This window comes from Lynx canadensis, chromosome C2, assembly GCF_007474595.2.
Source record: "Lynx canadensis isolate LIC74 chromosome C2, mLynCan4.pri.v2, whole genome shotgun sequence".
Taxonomy (NCBI): domain Eukaryota; kingdom Metazoa; phylum Chordata; class Mammalia; order Carnivora; family Felidae; genus Lynx; species Lynx canadensis.
Window position 1 is genome coordinate 158,537,079 of NC_044311.2, and position 20,548 is coordinate 158,557,626.

At 49.1% G+C, this 20,548-nt stretch overlaps 1 protein-coding gene across 1 annotated transcript in view; it reads left to right on the forward strand.

Annotated features, from left to right (window-relative positions):
• Window positions 1-20,548, forward strand: part of PCNT (pericentrin) — a 135,212-nt gene that overhangs the window by 64,880 nt on the left and 49,784 nt on the right. The window contains 10 exon segments of the mRNA XM_032594600.1: window positions 3,811-3,957; window positions 6,378-6,529; window positions 9,089-9,249; window positions 9,465-9,697; window positions 11,358-11,520; window positions 12,157-12,369; window positions 17,859-18,088; window positions 18,663-18,773; window positions 18,887-18,904; window positions 19,642-19,848. Of these exon segments, the coding sequence (XP_032450491.1) occupies window positions 3,811-3,957; window positions 6,378-6,529; window positions 9,089-9,249; window positions 9,465-9,697; window positions 11,358-11,520; window positions 12,157-12,369; window positions 17,859-18,088; window positions 18,663-18,773; window positions 18,887-18,904; window positions 19,642-19,848 (1,635 nt within the window).

A 20,548-nucleotide genomic window follows, 5' to 3' on the forward strand; every position in this document is an offset into this window, starting at 1 on the left:
CTGAGCCAAAATCAAAACTCAAACGCTCAACGAACTGAGCCACCCAGGAGCCCCAATGTGATTTGTTTTTAATGTTTATTTTTAAAAGAGAGAGGGAGACCGAGCACACGCGGGGGAGGGGCAGAGAAAGGGGGAGACACAGAATCTGAAGCAGGCTCCAGGCTCTGAGCTTGTCAGCACAGAGCTGACTGAGCCACCTAGGCACCCCAAGATGATTTTTTTTTTTAATTTTTTTTTTCAACGTTTATTTATTTTTCTTGGGACAGAGAGAGACAGAGCATGAACAGGGGAGGGGCAGAGAGAGAGGGAGACACAGAATCAGAAACAGGCTCCAGGCTCTGAGCCATCAGCCCAGAGCCTGACGTGGGGCTCGAACTCGCGGACCGCGAGATCGTGACCTGGCTGAAGTCGGACGCTTAACCGACTGCGCCACCCAGGCGCCCCCCCAAGATGATTTTTAATGTAGCTTTACGTTGTTGTTCCTTTTAACAACAGCTTTATTTTATATACCATAAAAATTACTCTTTTAAGTATATACGTTTTAGTGATTTTTAGTGTATTCACCAAGTTGTGCAACTATTGTTGCTATCTACTTCCAAAACATTTGCATCACCTCAAAAAGACCCCCCCCCCCTCCCCAGCTCCCCCCAGCCTTAGCTGCCTCTCCCCTCCTCCAGCCCCTGGTAACCACTGAACTTCCTGTTTCTGGACATTTTATAGAAATGGAATCATACAGTCTGTGCCCTTTTGTGTTTGGTTGCTTTCACTTAGCACAGTGTTCTCTAGGTTTAGAGATGTAGCAGGTATTATTACTTGCTGTTTGCTCCTTGTTTATCTTGTATCTCTCTTGTTTTTCTGATTTTCTGTTACTGCCTTCTTTTCATTTTAATTTCCTTGATGTTTATTTTCTATATATTTTGGGTTATTTTCTTAGGTGCCTGCCCTGGGGATTACAGTAATAAACACCTTATAACAGCATAGTTCAGATTAATACCATCTTGATTTTGATAGTTTACAAATCTCTTCTCTGTAGCTTCATCCCCTTCTCTGTCCTATGTGCTAATATTGTCATGCAAAGTACACTTCCATACAATTTATGCTCACTGATTTATTCAGTTTCTTATAAATCAGATAGGAGAAAAAAGAATTATAAAAACTGTGTTTACTTTGTCTTTCAGTTTACTTGTGAACCTTTACCAGTGTTCTTTATTTCTTCATGTGGATTCAAATGAACGTCTGGTGTCCCTTCACTCTAGCCTGAAGGACACCCTTTTGTATTTCCTCAGGGCAGGCCTGTTAGGATGACTTCTCTTAGTTTGTATTTATCCGTGAATGTTTTAATTTCTCCCTCATTTTGGAAAGATCATTTCCTGGATATGGAATTCTTGGTTAAGTCTTTCTTTTGTCACTTTGACTATATTATCTTATTGACTTTTGGCCTCTGGAGGATGGTTTCTCTCCTGCTGCTTTCAAGGATCTTTTTCTTAGTCTTTCACAGTTTAATTGGGATGGGCCTTGGTGTGGATATCTTTGAGTTTATCCTGCCTGGGGTAATTGTGCTTTTTGTGTTTGTAGATTAATGTTTTTTCATCAGAGTTTTGAAGTTTTGGGCCTTATATCTTCAAGTAGTCTTTCTACTCTGTTCCCTTTCTCCTTTCCTCTGCAACTCCCATTACGTATATGTTGGTCTTTGAGGGTGTCCCAGCATGTCTGTGAACCTCTACTTATTTTTCTTAAAAAAAATTTTTTTTTAATATTTATTTTTGAGAGAGAGAGAGAGAGCAAGTGGGGAATGGTCAGAGAGAGAGGGAGACACAGAATCTGAAGCAGGTTCCAGGCTCTGAGCTGTCAGCACAGAGCCCGATGCTGGGCTCAAACTCACAAACTGTGAGATCATGACCTGAACCGAAGTCAGATACTCAACCAACTGAGCCACCCAGGTGCCCCTCTACTTATTTTTCTTCTTCTTCTTCTTCTTCTTCTTCTTCTTCTTCTTCTTCTTCTTCTTCTTCTTCTTCTTCTTCTTCTTTTTTTTTTTTTTCTTTTTGGTTCCCAGACTAAATAATTTGAACTGTCTTCATATTTGCTGATTCTTCTGCCCATTCAAATCTACTGTTGAGCCCCTCTAGTGAATTTGAAGGGCTCTGGTTGGGGCATGCTTTGAGTGCTGTGGCGGGCAGTTTACTCTGCCTTAGCTTTCGTTTTGTGTTTGTGCAAGGTCAACAAGGAGTGAGCTCTTAGAGCTTTCTCGGGTTTCTCTGGACAGGTACACAGCCCTGTACTTGCTCCTGCCTTCTAAATTCCTAGGAATATGTTGGACTTTTTCAAAGCTCCCTCCTGACATCTCATACTCTTCAGACATCTCATTTCCTCTTAACAGTGTTTCCTTTCAGGTTGTTTTGTCTACCTCTTACTGGCTCAGACTGTTACCAGTTTATGGGTTTCAGGTTATTGTGATGTTAAACAGTTGCTGCTACTTGATTTTGACTAATGGCTTGGGGATAGCATTGTTGACAGACAGCTCTGTGAGATCATCTCTGAGAATAGAGCCTTTCATTTTCATTTTTATTTATTTATTTTTTTAATGTTTATTTAGTTTTGAGAAAGAGAGAGAGAGCGCACACGCGCATGCAAGCTGGGAAGGGGCAGAGAGAGGAGTTCAGACGATCTGAAGAAGCAGGTTCTGTGCTGACAGCAGCGACCCTGATGCCAGGCTCAAACTCACAAACCACGAGATCACGACCTGAGCTGAATGAAGTCAAACACTCAACTGACTGAGCCACCCTGGTGCTCCAAGAATGGAGCTTTTTAGTAAGCTGCAAGACAGGTTAATTAGTGACAGTTGGCGAGGTGGTGCTTTTGGAGATCCAAACACGTGTTTGTTCCCCCCAACTCTTAGGACTGTTGGGCTGTTTTCAGGGCTATGCCTGAGGTAGGAGTGTTGCGGTTAGGGCAGGTTTAAATACCTCTCAGCGCTTGTTGTTTTGATGGAAACTCAGACTTTGTTTTCAGTGAACACTCTTTGGATTGTTACAAGTCTTTCTTAATTTCCAGAACTCTGAAAAGTCGATTTTGATAGGTTTTGCCTGTGTTCCCTGTGCTTTTATGGAGGAACACATTTTTTGGAGGTCCTTATTCTATTATTCGGGAAGTGCTACCTCTGTAGTTTTTTTTAAAAGCTTATTTAATTAATATACTTTAATTTTTTTTTTAATTGTTTTTATTTATTTTTGAAGGAGAGAGAGACAGAGGATGGAGGAGGAGCGGAGAGAGAGGGAGACACAGAATTCAAAGCAGGCTCCAGGCTCTAAGCTGTCAGCACAGAGCCCGATGCTGGGCTCGAACTCACAAACTGCGAGATCATAACCTGAGCTGAAGTCGGACGCTTAACCGACTGAGTCACCCAGGCGCCCCTTTAATTAATGTACTTTAATTCATTAGGTGAACTTTATTAAAAACAATTTTTATTTTTAGGAAGAAATAGGGTTTATCTTTGAAAACCAAAGGAACTTAGGTTTCTAAATACCTTGGAGTTTGATGGTCATGATACCCTGGTGATGGGTAATTTCTTAATGTGGCCATTTGGGAAAGGTAGCAAGCTGTCTTTTTCATGTTCTGTATGAGAAGCACATTTGAGTGCATGTTCGCTGTGAGTGGTGGCTTTGTTCCTTCTGATCACTGCTCTTGGCATAATATGGACTCAATAAACATTTGTTGAATGAACTATATTTTAGCAAACATAGAAGTGGAACTGGCATAATTTTAGAGTTTAATGGCATTTTTGTTGTTAATGATGTACTTTTTGTACAGGGTGAATTCGAAAGTGAAAAGGAAGTTGCTTTACATGAACAAGAGAAGATACATAGACTTGAGTGCGAACAAGTGCAGTCTCTGTACCAAAAAGAGAAAGAGTCTTTGTTTCTGCAGCTTCAGGAGAAGAATAACCAAATTCTGCAGGTATGTAAAATGTGTCTTTTCTTTGTTGTTGTGTGTGTGTGTGTGGGGGGGGGGGTAAAATATAACACAACATATGTATATGTTATATATATATATAAAGTTATATATATAATATATATATAATTTATATATATATAAAATATAACATAACATAACATAAAGTTTCCCATTTTAATCATTTTTAAGTGTCCAATTCAGTGGCATTAACGATGTTCACCGTGTTGTGCAACTATCACCACTATCCATTTCTAGAACTGTTCATCAACCCAAGAAGAAACTCTATGCCCAATAAACACTACCTCCCCATTTCCCCTCCCTCCAGTCCCTGGCACCCACCCTTCTACTTTCTGCCTGTATGAATTTGACCACTTTTGGGACCTCATATAAGTGAGATCATACAATATTTACCCTCTTGTGTCTGGTTTATTTCACTTAGCATAATGTCTGTGGAGTCCATCCAAGTTGCAGCATGTGTCAGTTTCATGGTTTTTTATGGCTAATAATGTTCCATTATATATAGATATCACATTTTGTGTATCTCTTCACAGATTTATCTGTTGATGGACTTTTTTTTTTTTTAATGTTTATTTTTGAGAGACCGAGCGTGAGTGGGGGAGGGGCAGAGAGCAAGGGAGACACAGAATCGAAGCAGGCTCTAGGCTCTGAGCTGTCAGCGCAGAGCCTGACTTGGGGCTTGAACCCACTAACTGTGAGATCACAACCTGAGCCGAAGTCGGCTGCTTAACTGACTGAGCCATCCAGGCGCCCTTATCTGTGGATGGACTTCTTGATGGTTGTTTCTGCCTTTTGGCTATTAGGAATACTTTCACAGTGAACATTGGTGTACAGGTATCTTTTAGTCCCTGCTTTCCATTTTGGGGTTTATGTGTCTAGTAACAGGATTGCCGGGTCATGCATAAATCTGTATCTAAGTTCTTGAGGAACTGCTAGACTGCTTTCCACAGCAGCTGTGCCACCTTACGTTTCTTTCAGCAGCGTACAGGATTCTAATTTCTTCACATCCTCGCCAATACTTATTTCCCATCTCTTTTTTCTTCTTATAATTGCCATCATAATGAATAATGAGGTGGTATTTCACTGAGGTTTTGGTTTGCATTTCCCTGATGATTAGTGATGTTGAGCACCTTTTTACGAGCTTATTGGCCATTTGTATGTCTTTGAAGAAATGTCCATTCAAGGTCTTTGACATTTTGAATTGGATTTATTTTGTTGTTGTTGAGTTCGTTATTTTTTTTTTTTTATATAAGAATAAATGTGTATACAGGGCACCTGGGTGGCTCAGTCGGTTAAGCATCTGACTTCGGCTCAGGTCATGATCTCATAGTTCGTGGGTTCTAGCCCCATGTCAGGCTCTGTGCTGACAGCTCAGAGCCTGGAGCCTGTTTCGGATTCTGTGTCTCCCTCTCACTCTGCCCCTCCCCAGCTCATGCTCTGTCTCTGTCTCAAAAATAAATAAACATTAAAAAAAATTTTTTTTAAAACATAAATGTGTATTTATACTATTTTTTTAATGTTTATTTTAGAGAGGCAGAGAGAGAGAGACAGAGCATGAGCAGGGGAGGGGCAGAGAGAGGGAGATACAGAGTCCAAAGCAGGCTCTGTCAGCACAGAGCCCTATGCGGGGCTCAATTTCACGAACTGTGAGATCATGACCTGAGCCAAAGTCAGACGCTTAACTGACTGAGCCACCCGGGCGCCCCTCGTGCATTTTATTTTTTTTTTTAACATTTATTTTTGAGACAGAGAGAGACAGAGTATGAACGGGGGAGGGTCAGAGAGAGAGGGAGACACAGAATCGGAAGCAGGCTCCAGGCTCTGGGCCATCATCAGCCCAGAGCCCGACGCGGGGCTCGAACTCACGGACCATGAGATCATGACCTGAGCTGAAGTCGGATGCTTAACCGACTGAGCCACCCAGGCGCCCCGCCTTGTGCATTTTAAATGAAAACTTGGGATGGTGTATATAATGTGACCCCTCTATGACCAGACTGCTTGACTCTCTAAGCCTCTGGCCTCCTTGTGAGAATAACCTCTGGTGAATTTGCCCCTTCTCTCTTGTGTCTGGGGCAGCCTAGGATGTTCATGTATTCTGTTTTTGTAGGCAATGAATATTGGGGGGGAGGGGCAGTCATATTAGTAATTTTCAACTTTAATCGCCATCATATTTTGCCATATTTTTGTTAACAGGGATGATGACTGTTTCTTACAGAAATTTATTCTTAACTAAATTGTTTTGTTATTTTTTTAATTACTTAAAAAAAAAATTTAAGTAGGCTCCACGCCCAGTGTAGGGCTCGAACTCATGACCCTGACATCAAGAGTTGCATGCTCTACCAACTGAGCAAGCCAAGTGCCCCTAAATTGTTGTAAATAAAGCTTTAACAATTTTTCCTGAACAGCTGGAAGACCAAATTTTATCCTTAAGACATGAGGTAGAAGAGTGTCATTCGGAACTGGAGAAGCTACAGCAAAGGCATGAAAGGGAAAACCAGGAAGGCACGAATCTCATTTCGATGCTGAAGTCTGACATTGACCTGTCTGACCGTGAAAGGTCAGTCACATGCTCCTCTCTGTTGCTGCTTCCCCAGTGCCTTCTCCACTAGTGGGATGGGACCCTGTGCCACATTATTCTTCTCCAGAAAAGTACTGAGTAACATAACAGACACCTGTATACCCACCATCTCACTTTGCCAAATCTTCACATTTTTGCCAGATTATAAAATTTGATGTTATAATGAGGCATTAACCTTAGAATTTAATTGCCAAATATCTTACCAGCAAAAATAGGTTTATTCCGGAATAACAGAGAATTGGAGCCAGTAAGCCAGTGCGACCTAGCTAGGGCAACACCACAGGCAAGTCTGGAGAATGGAGCAGAGGAGGCTCTTATAGAGGAAAGGGGATTGGGGCTTTCCTCAACAGAAAGTCCATTGGAGTAAACTGGGAGCCGGGAAGTTTAGTGGCTTCTCATTGGCGGGCTGTGACTGTCTCTCCCATTGTCTGAGCTGTGACTGTCTCCCATTGGCTGAGCTGTGGCAGTCTCTCATTGGCAGAACTGGGACTTTCTCATTGGCTGGGCTGTTGCCTGGACAGGAAGAAACCTTCCTTCCTCCAGCTGGGATAGTGAAGTAGTATCCTGGCAAGATGTCCCTCTTCCTGATAGGTCTGCAGTTGGTAGGGCACCAGAGTTCCCCCTGCTGGCCCCCTGACTCCACTCTAAACGAGTTTTTCTATTAATTTTCACACTTAACCCCTTTTGATCAAGATCTTTCCTTGAATGCATTGCTGATCAAGAGTCAGGTTTTTCACGTTTAGTGGTTTTGTCCCTCAGTGCCGGGAAGGACCTTTCTTGGTTGTCCTGTCCTATGTCAGGAAAGGCTGGCTATGGGGCTGGAGGTGACTAGAGTGCTGAAATTCGTCATAGTTTTCTTCTTTTTCCCCCAATGTCCTGGCTCTTTGCAATAGCAGAAAGTAGATGGTTTTTGGTTTCGTTTGGGGCCATCACTTGCAAGATTTGAAAGTTGAGGATTTCAGCAGTCTTTTAGGTGATTCATGTAGGATGTGAGTAGCTGATTTGCCATAGTAACTAAATCTGGGCAGTTTCCCATTCCATCCTGGTCCTTTTAACTAAAAGAGATAGATCCCAGTTCACCCTGTTAGAAAAAAACATATAGAGTTGAATACTACCCAGGTGGATTCAACATAAAGAAAAACCAGCAGAATAGTCTCAAATGACAATTTGGAGTCCATTGTAGTAGTGATGAACAGGTTCGTCAGGCTTTTGTGTGCAAGCCTCAATTTTGTTCCAATCAGTAGGCTTAGAAAAAGCTATTGTAATTGCTCAGTGATTTCCAGTGAATTTTCTAGCATTCTGACAGAAGTTTAAGGGCTTGATTCTCTACATCCCCTTCAGGGTCCCCTTCAGGATCCCCTTCTAGATTTCCTTTCCTTTGGGCTAGTTTCATCCAGCATTTGGCCTGGCCCTCACCAGTAGGCATGTGGACAAATTGATGTAAATGTGAGAAACCAGGTTGGTTTCTATGCAAATAACTATGCTAAATAAACCTGGGGGGGATCCTTGGTTCCTTTAGGGAACTCCTTAACCATGGCTCACAGTTTGGCCTTAGACCAGAGAACGTAAGAAGCCTGAGGTTTATTTAGATTCTCAGAAGACTTAACTTGAGAGAGGCAGCTTTTAATAGGTTCAGGAGAGGAGAGAGTGGAAAGAGGTTCAGAGGAAAAGGGAAGTTTGGCAGAGACAACAGAGGAAAACGGCACTGGGAGCAGGGTCCCAGCACTAGGTGGCCGCCACATGTCTGCAGAGGAGATTGGGGGTGGGGGGGGGGGCAGGTAAAGAGGCCTCAGAAGCCATTCTTACTTTTTTCAATTGTTTGCATCATTTTAGAAGTAATATTTTGCAAAGAGGCAAACTTAGAATCCTGAAAACATCTGGAAGCCTTGATACACCTTTTAAAATAGCCATCCCATTCAGTTTTGTTTTTTTTTTTCCTTTTGTTAGGGAGCCATGGCTTTCTAATTCAGTTTTGAGGAAAACAAGCTTAGGGAGATCAAAACTTCCTCGTAATGGCCATCGAAGTTCTAAATTACTTCTGGTTAAGTCAGTTCACTTAGTTATAAATGCACATGTGGAGGGACCATCGTTTTTTTAGCATAAAACCAGCTAGAGTCCTGGTAGGGAGGGTACCCCTGAAGCACTTTGATGGCTGGGATCTCTAGTCTTAGAGGGTTTTCTCTAGAGCAAAGAGACCAATTCCTCAACAGCACAGTTTCAACAGGAACAGCCCACTCCGGAAGGAATCAGACCCAAGGCCAGCACAGTTCCATTGCAAACAGTCTGATCCCAAACAGGAGTGGGACCCAGTGCCTACACATTTCCAGCGGACACGGTTCGCATAGGAACGGTCCGGTTCCAAGAGGGAGTTGGACTGAAGGCCGGCACAGTTTAAGCTGAAACCTTTCTTTGTCCTGCTAGGCTGGTAAAATGCAGTACCCAAGTGCACGGTACCTTTTTCTGCTGCCTCCTGGGCTGTGTCCCTCTTGTCTGAGTCAGTCAGGATCAGGGTCATGGCCTACTATGTGCTTCGTTCAGGAGAGCTCTCCGAGACACTCTGCGGAGGCTGCTCGGGTTGTTCGGAGAAACGCTGAAGGCCGCCGTCACCCTGAAGAGCCGGATCAGTGAGCGCGTGGGGCTGTGTCTGGAGGACGAGAGCCCGCGTGAAGTGCGGCCCAGTGGGCAGGGCCCATCTGCAGGTGAGCACTAGGACGGCCCTGTGCCCGCGGACCCCGGGCCGGGGTGCACAGCACCATCCTCCTCCTCCCCGCTGGGGCAGGGCTGGACGAGCTCCCTACGCCCGAGACGGGTGTTGTCTCTGGGACCCGGGTGTGCTCGCCCTTCCGCAGCGCTGGTCGTGCGGGCTCGCTGGCCACATGGTGTATGCAGGTCCCTGCGTTTCCTCACTTTGCAGTACCGGTGCTCGAGGAGACGTGGCCTGAGGCAGCCCTGCTGGAGCTGGACAGAACTTTGCCTGAATGTGCAGAGGTGTCTTCAGAGGCTGAAATTAGCAGTCACGTCTGTGAAAGCTTTTTCATGAGCCCAGAAAATTCATTGGAGTGTGAGCAGCCAATTAGGAGGATTTACCGGAGTCTTGGCCTGGCAGTGGACGGCCTCCTGGAGCTGGCTCTGGACTCCACCAGGCAGGTGAGACACGGCTCTGTGCACCATCCGTCTGAACAGGTCTGTGACCCTGATTTAACTCCTGTTAGTGTTCCTTGTTTTTTGAGAAGGACAACAGGTCGAACAGGTGGGTGGATGGAATGGTTTGATGATCTACAGTCGATGGGGGAGGGTCCTGCAGCCCCCAGGTGCTCTGCCGGGCACCGTACATGCAGGGCTAGAAGGAACATTGTCACTCTTCCCGGTGGATCCGGCTTCTCGTGTTCACACCTCGTCTGGGCGTTGGGGGACAGAAACTCCATTTTGGGTGCGACCCACCTTCCCCACATGTCTTTTTGATCTTCTGTCAGTACCAACCATACTCTGCTCTGTGTCTTTACTAAGTGGGAGTCTTTTCTGAACCAGAATTTCTGAGGCTGTGGGACCGCCGTGCACAGAGAAGAGCTGAGCGTCTGGTAGATCATGCGGTTGGGCCTCTCGCTTCCACTCTGCTTTTATCTCCTGCACCGTTTTAGTTTCGGGATTGTCACTAGAAAAGGGAATTGTTTGTGTGAATCTTTTAGAGCATTTTAGACAATTAGGGAAGACATTAAATATGAATGCATGAGAAGCAGTATAGCAATTTTTCCCCCATTCAGCCCAATTAGAAACTAAACATTTTTAGCCAAGACATTGCCATTCACATCCTAGAAATACTTAAGCAAGTTTTCCCTACTTGGTGAGAGTGTGAGAAGAGGCAGCTTAGGGCTGTTTTCAAGGGAAAACCAGTAGATTCCCTCAGAGGCTGGTCTGGGGGTGCAGTGAATATGAGGGAGGCCCAGGCTAGGTGCCCAGGTGTCTGTTGGCACAGCTGGGCACAGGTATTTGGATCCAGAGGTTAGTGTGGGCCCTCCAGGCTGGAGCTGGCCTGGGAGCCTCAGAGGGCACAGGAGGGCATGTCTGCCAGGGGAGGAAGGGGAGATGGGGACCCAGGGCTGAGTCATGAGTGGGTGGCATCCAGGGAGGCCCAGAGGGATGTCAGGGAGGGAGGATGGGTCTGCAGGTGGTGAAGACGTGTCAGATCTTCCCACTGTGGTGACCAGCCCAAGGAGAACTTCCTCCCAGCCCGCCCACCCCAGACCTCCCCATCTCCTCCTCCACCTGTGGAGCACCAAGTGGTCGTTCCTGCCCAGGTTCTAGGCTCTCGATGGACAGTTTTGTGATCTTTGAATATACATTCTCCTTAGCTTTATTGTACAGACACGTGGTATCAGTAGTTCACGAACATGTGAATTTTCTATGTAGTATTGTATGTGTCTATGTGCAGAATTTTTCCTTCTTTTTTTTTTTTTAAGTTTATTTTGAGAGAGAGAGAGGAGGGGAGGGGTAGAGAGAGAGAATCCTGCAGGCTCTGTACTATCTGTGCAGAGTGTGACGTGGGGCTCAATCCCACCAACCTGTGAGATCATGACCTGAGCTGGGTTCAAGAGGCAGATGCTTAACCCACTGAGCCACCCAGGCTCCCCTGGAATTTTACTTTATTGAAAATTGTTGGATGAGTAGGTTTATTTAATAATTGACCTAATATTGAATGCCAAAACGGTTTCTTCCGCAATATTTGTATTCTACTTCTACACAAGTGGAATTCTGTTGACGTTAGCTTTATATCGAAGCGCAGTTCTGGTTTTCAAATGTGTTTTAACAGCTGGAGGAAGCACGTCAGATTCATTCTCGTTTTGAGAAAGAATTTAGCTGTAAGAACGAGGAAACAGCGCAGGTCGTTAGGAAGCACCAGGAGTTACTGGAGCGCCTGGACGAGGAGAACGCGGCCCGGACGCGGCTGACGCTGGAGCTGCACCAGGCGCGGGGTGAGTGCCGGCTGCGGGCGGGGAGGGTCTGCAGGGGCGCGCCGGCCAGAGGCACGTGGGACGGGGAAGCATTAAGGGAAGCGTTCAAAGCAAAACGTAAAGCTAAAATAAGACAGATGGCGTGAGGCCTCGGGGACTTCGCTCACAAAAGCCGTTGCACGCGCAGGCTCTTCGCGGGAGCCAGGGCTGTGGCAGCGGGTAGGGCCCAGGCGGGGTGGCTCTTCTCTCCGCACTTAACCTCTGCCGCATCCCAGGCTCACAGCCTCGGAGCGCTGCCTTACGTGGCGAGAAGGGCACATCGGTCCTGCCCCAAGAGGTGACGTTTGTGACCCCCATGTTTATGGTGTCTGGTGCTTACGTGCTAGACACTCGGCATGAGGGGTGTGCGCAGGCGTGTGGTGGGGGTGTCTTGTACATGGCTGCTCTCGGGCTGTCACCTTGTCCGGTGACTCCTGCACGTGCTGGGTGCGCTGGCCTGGTGCCATCCATCTGGGAACAGGACCCCGGGCGTGACCACTCCGCTGTCATATCCCACGGCTGACATCTCGCTGGGGCTGGGATGCCCATGTCCGGCCCGTCTGCTCCTTTTGCTTCTCCAGCAAGCCCTTGGCAACGGGTCTCTCCCCGTCTCCTCAGGTCTCATCGAAGGGTTCAAGGTGGAGCAGGCCAGCTTGCAAGAGGCGCTGGGCCAGAAGGAGACAGCCGAGCAGGGCCTCGCCATTGAGCTGGAGAGCCTGAGACGGCAGCTGGAGCGGGCGACCCAGCAGCAGGCAGAGCTGAGGGAGGAGAACTCTGTCCTGTGGACCCAAAAGGAGGCCTTGGCCGCAGAAGCAGGAGAGAGAGAAGATGGTAAGAAATGCTGGTTCCGCGGCCGGAGATGGGAGCTGCAGACGGTGGGAGCAGGGGCCGCTCTCACTCACCAAGGGCCTTGGGAAGAAGGCAGGGGCCCTGATCAGGGTGGCTGGTGCAGCATCCTCCGCGTCGCTGCTCCGTTAGAGAGGCGGCTGGCCCTGGTGGCCCCTCGAGTTCTTACAGCAGTGTGAGGCCAGAATTGCCTCTGGCAAACAGGAGGCCACTGAAATGTCACCAGCCTGTTTGAGATAAATAGCCATGGCAGTGGGAAAACACGGGCCACTTAAAATTTTTACTTAAGATTTTAAAAAAAGCGCCTAACGTTAATCTTCAATAGGAAAACGTAGTTTTAACAAAAGTTCATCGTGATTTCAGATTATTAGAGGTTTTATGTTTTAAACATTTAACACGTGAACAGTCAAAATGGAAGGCGTCCAGGTCATTGAGTCCATAGGCGGCGGTGTCCTCAGGAGCAGACGTGTAAGAATCAGCTCCGTGTGGGTTCAGCCTTCCCCAGAACCATGTGTCTCACACCCTCACCCACCAGGGACTCCCAGTGTCCCTGTGCCTCCTGTGCCACCGGCCCATCTCTGGGTTTGTGGCTTTCAGACAGCTTATGGGCGCACAAGTCTGCTTTGTGGTACAGCCTTGACCAATTCAGGAAACTCTTTACTCTTCCCCAATTTTTGTTTGTTTCAAATTTTTATTTAAGCTCTAGTTAACATAAATGGTAAAATAGGTCTCAGGAGTAGAATTCAGTGATTCATCACTTACGTATGACACCCAGTGCTCATCCCAGCAAGTGCCCCCCTGGCCCACCTCTCACCCACCCACCTGCCTCCATCAAGCCTCAGTTTGTTCTCTGTTGTTAAGAGTCTCTTGGGGTTTGTTGCCCTTTCTTCTCTCTTTCCCTCCGTTCCCCTATGTTCATCTGTTTTGTTTCTTATATTCCTCATATGAGTGAAATCATATGGTATTTGTCTTTCTCTGACAGACGTATTTCGCTTAGCATAATGCACTCTACTTCTATCCACGTGGGTGCAAATGGCGAGATTTCATTCTTTTTGATTGCCAAGTAATATTCCATCATATATACACACCACATCTTCTGTATCCATTCATCTGTTGATGGACATTTGGACTCTTTCTATAGTGTAGCTGTTGTTGATAGTGCTGCTATAACCATCAGGTCTTTTGTTTTTTCTTTTCTTTTCTTTTTTTTTTTTTTTTAAGTAGGCTTCATGCCCAGTATGCAGCCCAGCATGGGGCTTGAACTCACGACCGTGAGATCAAGACCTGAGCTGAGATCACGAGTCGGGTGCTTAACCGACTGAGCCATCCAGGCACCCCTAAACATCGGGTCTTTTCCCCAATTTTTAATTCTTTTTGATTTCCTTCATTAATAAACAATCAGCTTTTGGGATTACTAATCATTGCCACTTTCTTTGTCCTCCACTTAATTGGTTTTGGGCCTTGTCTTACTTCTTCTTTGCCCTGTGCGCCCTCCTGGGCAGGTGCTTGGCTTGTGTCTGCCAAGGCTCACGTGCTGCTGAGGTGTGGGTCTGGCGGGCCTGTGGCTTCTTTGGGCAGAGTGAGTTGTGAGTGGCCTTGGCTTCCACCCACATGGGATGTTTCAGAAGGTCTGTGTGTAATCATTCCAGACCTCATCTTCTTGCTTGACTTGCTATTGGTGACATCAATCTACTTATATGTACCTGTCCCTTTTCTGACTTTTGATGTAAATTTTTGATATTGAAACCTTAATCTGGCTTTGTTTTATCTCTTGTATGTCATTTTCACCCTTTATTTTCAATCTCTTTACACCTTTAATTGTGTCTTGTGGATCTCCTACTAATGACTTCTGCAGAGCTAATCTGGGATGTCTTGTGTGCACTGTGCCCACAGCCGCGGGGTCCACCTCTGCTCCTCTGGTGCTTGTCACCACACTTCCCATGTCTCTCTGGGTGGAAGGGACCTACCTCTGCTGGTTGTGAAGCTGTGCATCCGGTTCTTCTGTGTTTGCTCCTTCCTCATTCAGGCCGGTGTCCTGTGTCCCCTAACACTGACCTGTCCTGTTCTCTCCTGGTTCTGTCCCTGCGCCCGGCCGCGCCGTTCTCAGGCGAGGCTCCATTCACATGTGGGAGGATGTGTGCAAGTGGGCAGGTGTGTGAGCAAGCATGTGAGTGTGGGTGTGCACCTGTGAGCATGTGTGAGCACGAGTGTGGGTCTGAGGACTTGTCAGTTATTATTTTTTTAAACACGTTTTCTTGTGTCTTGGAACTTCTCATGGGCTGCGCTTCCCAGTGGGACAGACCTTCCTAGTGCAGGGCCCCTTCCACCCGTTCTCAGGTGTTACTGTCCCGGCCTGCGTGTATGTGGGGCGGCTAGGCCCATGCCCCATCCATCAAGATCGAGCTTACCACCGTGAGCATGGTGGTAAGCTCTAGGGTGTCGGGACTTCAGGGCCGGGGCCTGTGGGAGACACAGACAAGTGGGACCAGCTGAGTGACCATGTAGCCCTGTGCTGGGGGACAGCCTTGTCCTCGCTGCCTGAGGCCTGAGTGGCCCTGCCTCCGTGAGGTCCATCCCCAGACGCTCTGCCACACCTGGGCCTGGCCCTTCCCACACGTCTTCCGGCACCTCTGTGTCTCTGGTTACCCCCTCAGACTGCCCTGGCCTCCTGTATTCGGCCACAGCTTCCAGAGCCCCGGTGCTCATTGGCAGAAGAGCGGGGCCAGTCTCTGCTCCTTCCCTTTGTCACCAGTGAAGTGTACTTCCTGTGCAGCTGGGGTCATCTTACATCATCAGCCCCGCCCCCACTCGCATGTCTTACTGTGACCTCTGGTCCTTCCATTCACCCAGCTGCAGGATTCTGTGCTTCTGTGTGGGGACTCGCGCATGTGTCAGTTGTGTGAAATGCTGCCCACCAGCACAACGCAACACCTCCTGACCTTCTCTGACTGTGGGCTCCCCCAGGTGTGGCCCAGGGTGTGGCCACTTGGTCCTGATTCTGCTTTGGGTCCTCGTGAATGTTGACCAACTTTCCAAGAGTTCTTGGAGGTCCTGGTGCCATGTGGCGAAATTCAGCTCTGCCTCACCTCTTGGCGTGGTGTCTTGTGGGTGTGAGGGGTGTCTCGTGGCTGCTTTCAGGGCGATGCCATCTGTCCCACGGGGACTTTTTTGTCTCCTTTAAAAGTCGGCGCCAGGGTGCCTGGCTGGCTCAGTGGGTTAAGCATCTGACTCTTGATTTCAGCGCAGGTCGTGATCTCATGGTTGGGAAGACTGAGCCATACGTTGGGCTCTGCGCTGACAGTGTGGAGCCCGCTTGGGATTTCTCTCTCTCCGTATCTCTCTACCCCTCCCCGACCTGACTCACACTCATGCGCGCTTTGTCTTTCTCTCTCAAGATAAGTAGATAAACATTAATAAACAAACAAATAGAAGTCGGTGTCAAGTTGTCGGGCAACCAGGACGCACTGCAGCTCCAGGGCACCAGTCTGCCTGGGCTGCTGTCACAGGAGGCGTGGACGGGCTGCAGACAACAGGCACTGGCCGCTCACAGCCCTGGAGGGTGGGGTCCACGATGAAGGCGCCGGCACGCCGCCTTCTGATAAACACCAGCCTCTGCACCGTGTCCTCACTTTTGGGAGGAGCGGGCCGCTCTCTGGGGTCTCTCTTAGGCTCAGATCCCATTCGTGAGGCTCAACACATGGATATTGGGGAGGGGGGTCACAAACGTTGAGACAGTCGTCACGGTGCTACAGAAAAGCACAAGTGTTAGAGACCGTCCAGGAACGCAGACACTCCCTGGAGCCCTGTTGTCTGACTTCGTGTTTCCACTCTGAAAACGCTGTGTGTTTTCATTCATAGGCATTCCTGTTACCATAGCACATGAGGACTCAGGTTTGTAAAAACAAACAAGTGGCTGCCGTGTGATATGCATTGTGTCTGCACCAGATTTCCCCAATTTTTTACCAAAGAAGAAAACTACTTCAAAGCTTTTGTGGCAGACTGTTAACAACAACAACAAAAAGCCAACTTTAATCTTTAGTATTGATACGTGAAAATGGGCGAGCATTTCTGCTGCGGCGTGTGCTGCTTGGGCGGGGTCGGGGGGGTGGTGGCCCTGGAGGCCCTGGTGGGTGTCCGTGGAGGGGCTCGGGGACCTGAGTGGAGCTTCTGTGCTGGCCCGACTTTGTAGGTGGCCCTCAGCGTGGCCCGAACGGCCACGGGACACCTTCCTTGCAGTGCCACTTGCACGGAGGCCACGTGCGCTGGGCCGCCCTTCCTGCGGCCCGTGGCTCTGAGGATGGTGCTGTCTGGGTGCGTGACCGGGCAGCACTGACTCCGGGGGTGCGGGTGTCGGTGTTCTAACTGCATGTTTAAGGCTAATTTATCATAATTGCTGAGTTATTCGCATGAAGTGGTGATGGTAGTTTGCCATAAAAGATTGACAAATTTTTATAAAACGACATGAGTTTTGAAAGCATAAAAATGTAAGTGAAAACTATTGAAATTAAAATTCAGTTTAGAGATGGTTTGAACACTTCAGGATTCGTCAGAGGCAAGCCTCCTTTTTTTATAGGTGCTTACTAATTTCCAGTTTCTACTTGGACTGTGGCCTTATCATCCAGTTAATTTTAGATTGGCTTTGATTTCCTGATGGCTGGACCCTGTTCCTCTGAGACACCGCCCCGGCCCTGCATGCATACTGAGCATGTTTACAGTGAACATCCGGGCGTGTGTTCCCTCTGATGGAGGTTTTAAGTTACATTTTATTTTTCCATATCGGAGAGTATACATAAAGGAATAATTCCTGGAAAATTAGCTGATACGTCTTTTGGGAATACCAAGATATATTCTTTCAGTCTTCAAAATGTTTTATTTTAGCCAATCCTAATTAAAAAAATTTTTTTTAGCGTTTATTTATTTTTGAGACAGAGGGACAGAGCATGAACAGGGGAGGGGCAGAGAGAGAGGGAGACACAGAATCGGAAGCAGGCTCCAGGCTCGGAGCTGTCAGCACAGAGCCCGACGCGGGGCTCAAACTCACGGACCGCGAGATAATGACCTGAGCCGAAGTCGGCCACTTAACCGACTGAGCCACCCAGGCGCCCTAGCCAATCTTAATTTAAAAGGCAGTTTTTTTGGTTTGTTTTTGCAGAAGTACTTGACTTTATTTTCTCCAGGTATCTGGCTAAATACGGGCTCACACTGGCTCGCAGAGTGCGTGTCCCCTCCCCGGCCGTGGCTGTGTCCCCCCCGTTTCCAGGGGGTGGGGTCTGGGAGCCTCAGGGGACGCTGTGCCCCCAGCCCCTGGCCAGGCTCTGGTCTGGGGCTGCTGGGAAGGCTGGTCGTGGGGTGGGCTCTCTCCTGGGATGTCCCTGCTTTGCGGGGACGCTGTCGAACACATTTTGTTACCGCTCTGGCCCACGTACCCGCCCCGAGCTATGGAGCTTGTGTCCCTGTTTTCTCTGCACTTGCAGCTCTTCGTAGGGAGGTGGAGTGTCTAACCCAGGAGCAGTTGGAGGCCAGGAAGCAGTCTGAGAAAGACCGCGCAGTTCTGCTCTCGCAGATGAAGGTGTTCGAGGCTGAGCTGGAGGAACAGCTCTCTCGCCATGAAGCGTGTGCCAAGCAGGCCGAGGAGCTCTCGGCGCTGAGGCAGCAGATGGCGGCTCTGGACAAGCATCTGCGGAGCCAGCGCCAGTTCATGGACGTAAGCACCTGGGATAGGTTGTCTCTGTGGCCCCGGAGTCATCCTCATAGCGTGAGGTCCCACGACACAACGTTGGGTTCACGTGCGGCCAGATTGTTGTGGTCCCGTTGCTGCTTGGTGCTCATCTCGGAGGTTGTCCACGTTTGTGATGTGTGACTGAGGGGCCCCCTCATGTGCATGGCCTGGGGGACCTCCATCAGCCCAGGCTGCAGGCCCTGCGTGCCCAGCACCCGGGAGGCGCCTGTAGCTCCCCCAGTTGGGCCCAAGCCGTTTGCTTTCTGTGACGTTCCTCCCGTCCACGTTCACAGGCCTCCCCGCCTTGCACCTGCAGGGCCGTCCCTCTGCATTTCGCTATGCTTCACAAAGTGCCCCGTGACTCGGAGCCCATTCCTTGGGTAGTGACATGCGTGTGGAAGGGAAGTGCTGGCCGCAGCAGTCCGCATCTGAGCAGGCTGTCCCCTCCCCCGACCTCGTACAGCCCCCTCCCCTTCGGCGGGAGGTGGGTGCAGCCAGGGGAAGCGCTGTGTCCCGCCAGCGTCTGTGAGCTGTCCCAGCAGACCGCCTTTCTCGACAGGAGCAGGCTGTCGAGCGGGAACACGAGCGGGAGGAGTTTCAGCGGGAGATCCAGAGGCTGGAGGAGCAGCTCCGACAGGCGGCCCGGCCACGGGGCCCGTGCGTCCGCGATGTAAGTCAGCCCGTCACACGCTGTACCCGTGGGGTAGCCATCCTCTGTGATGCTTTGAAGTTTTACCTTTCGGTTTCCTTGTCTGCCTTCCATGTACCTGACGACGACCACAGGAGCAGCTGGATGAGGAGGTATGGTGTGTTGCCCTCCCACCGCATGACCCGTGGGGCGGGGGAGGCCAGGGGCCCTCTCGCTCGTGGGCTCGTTGCTTGCTTGTTTCTCTTGCTTCCTTTTGCTTGGAGCCCGACTTGCCTGCTTCCTTCTGCCTGGCATGGCTGCAGCTGATTTGCCTCTTCTTTTAAAGCATTACACATATTTTGAGCCGATTGTGGATTCATTTTCAGCTGTAAGCAGTAAGACAAACGTCCCGTGCACCCTTCACCCACTTCCCTGGGGTGATGCCCACAGAGGTCGAGCCGGGAGCACAGCCAGGACACGGATGTGGGGTCCCCTCCCACCCACTAGCCTGGCCTCTGTGTTAGTTGTGTCATGTCCGCAGTTGCACAAACAGACAAGCCGTTTGTGCCCGTGTGAGACTGACCTCCTTCACTCTGCCTGGCTCTCTGGACCCTGCCCAGGGAGCTGCTGTGCCCAGAGTCCTTTCCTTGTATTGCTGAATAGCTTTTGCTTCCCTACTAACGAGATTAACTTTGTTTTCCTAACAGATCTTGTGTCATATTAATATTTTTCTACGTCTTTATTGAGAGAACACCCGCATTACAATTTTCTGTCTCACTAGGCTCCTGGGTGTAGTCTCTGTGTAGACCACTCGTCAGGATCAGTGTTTCCTCAGTTGTGTTGTATGCTTTCTTATTTGGAAGATGGCTGTTTTAACTGTTGTATTTCTCAAGCAATTTCTTTGTTTTAGGTTGAATTGCTGCAAGAAAAGTTGAGAGAGAAATCAGATGGGTTTGATGAACTGGTTATAAAGAAAGAATTGGCAGACAGACAAGTGTTAATCCAGGAACAGGAAATCAGACGTCTCCAGGAGACAAATGCCAGCTGCCGAAGAGAAGCGACTGAACTGCGAGAAGAACTGGAGAAGCAGCGAAACACCGTGAAAGCGCTGCAGCAGGTAGCGGCCCTTGTCGCGTGGAGGCTCTGTGGGGTCTCGGTCGGGGCTGTCGGCGGGGCACCTTCCACCTGGGCCGCTGTGCCCGCACCGTGCCGGGAGGACCGGGGGTTGGCAGATCCATAGCGGGCCGTGCCGGAGTCCACTGCGGCCTCACTTCCTCTAAGGGGGTGTCCCCTCGTGGCTCACTGGCTGCCAGCCAACCCTCTGCCGCATACACCTCACTGCTTCCGGTCTCTTGACGGTTGTTTGGGGCGGGGGGGGGGGGGGGGTGGCCCGCACAGCCGATGTCCAGTTCTCGGCAGACCCTGGTGGGAGGTCGTGTAACTCAGACACCGTCCACCTGGAGGTGGCGTCAGCCCCCACAGGAGAGGGGCTCAGTCCCACGAGACTGCCCCCTCAGGGGCCGTTGGCAAGTCCTGTTGTACAGATGCAGGTTCCTGCGAGCCCCTCCTTGGGTTCGGTTAATTTGCTAGAGTGGCTCAGCGCTCTCCGGGAAACCGTTCACTCACTAGATCACCAGTGTGTTGAGAAAGGGTGCAGCTCAGGAACAGCCAGATGAGGAGACACAGAGGGCAAGGCACGGGGAGAGGGTCAGGAGAGTCCGTGCCCTCTCTGGGTGCACTGCCATCGGGAGCGTGCGTCTGTGGCACAGACATCGTCCTTTGTGTCTGAAGTTGAGGTCGAGGCGGACGCCCTCTGA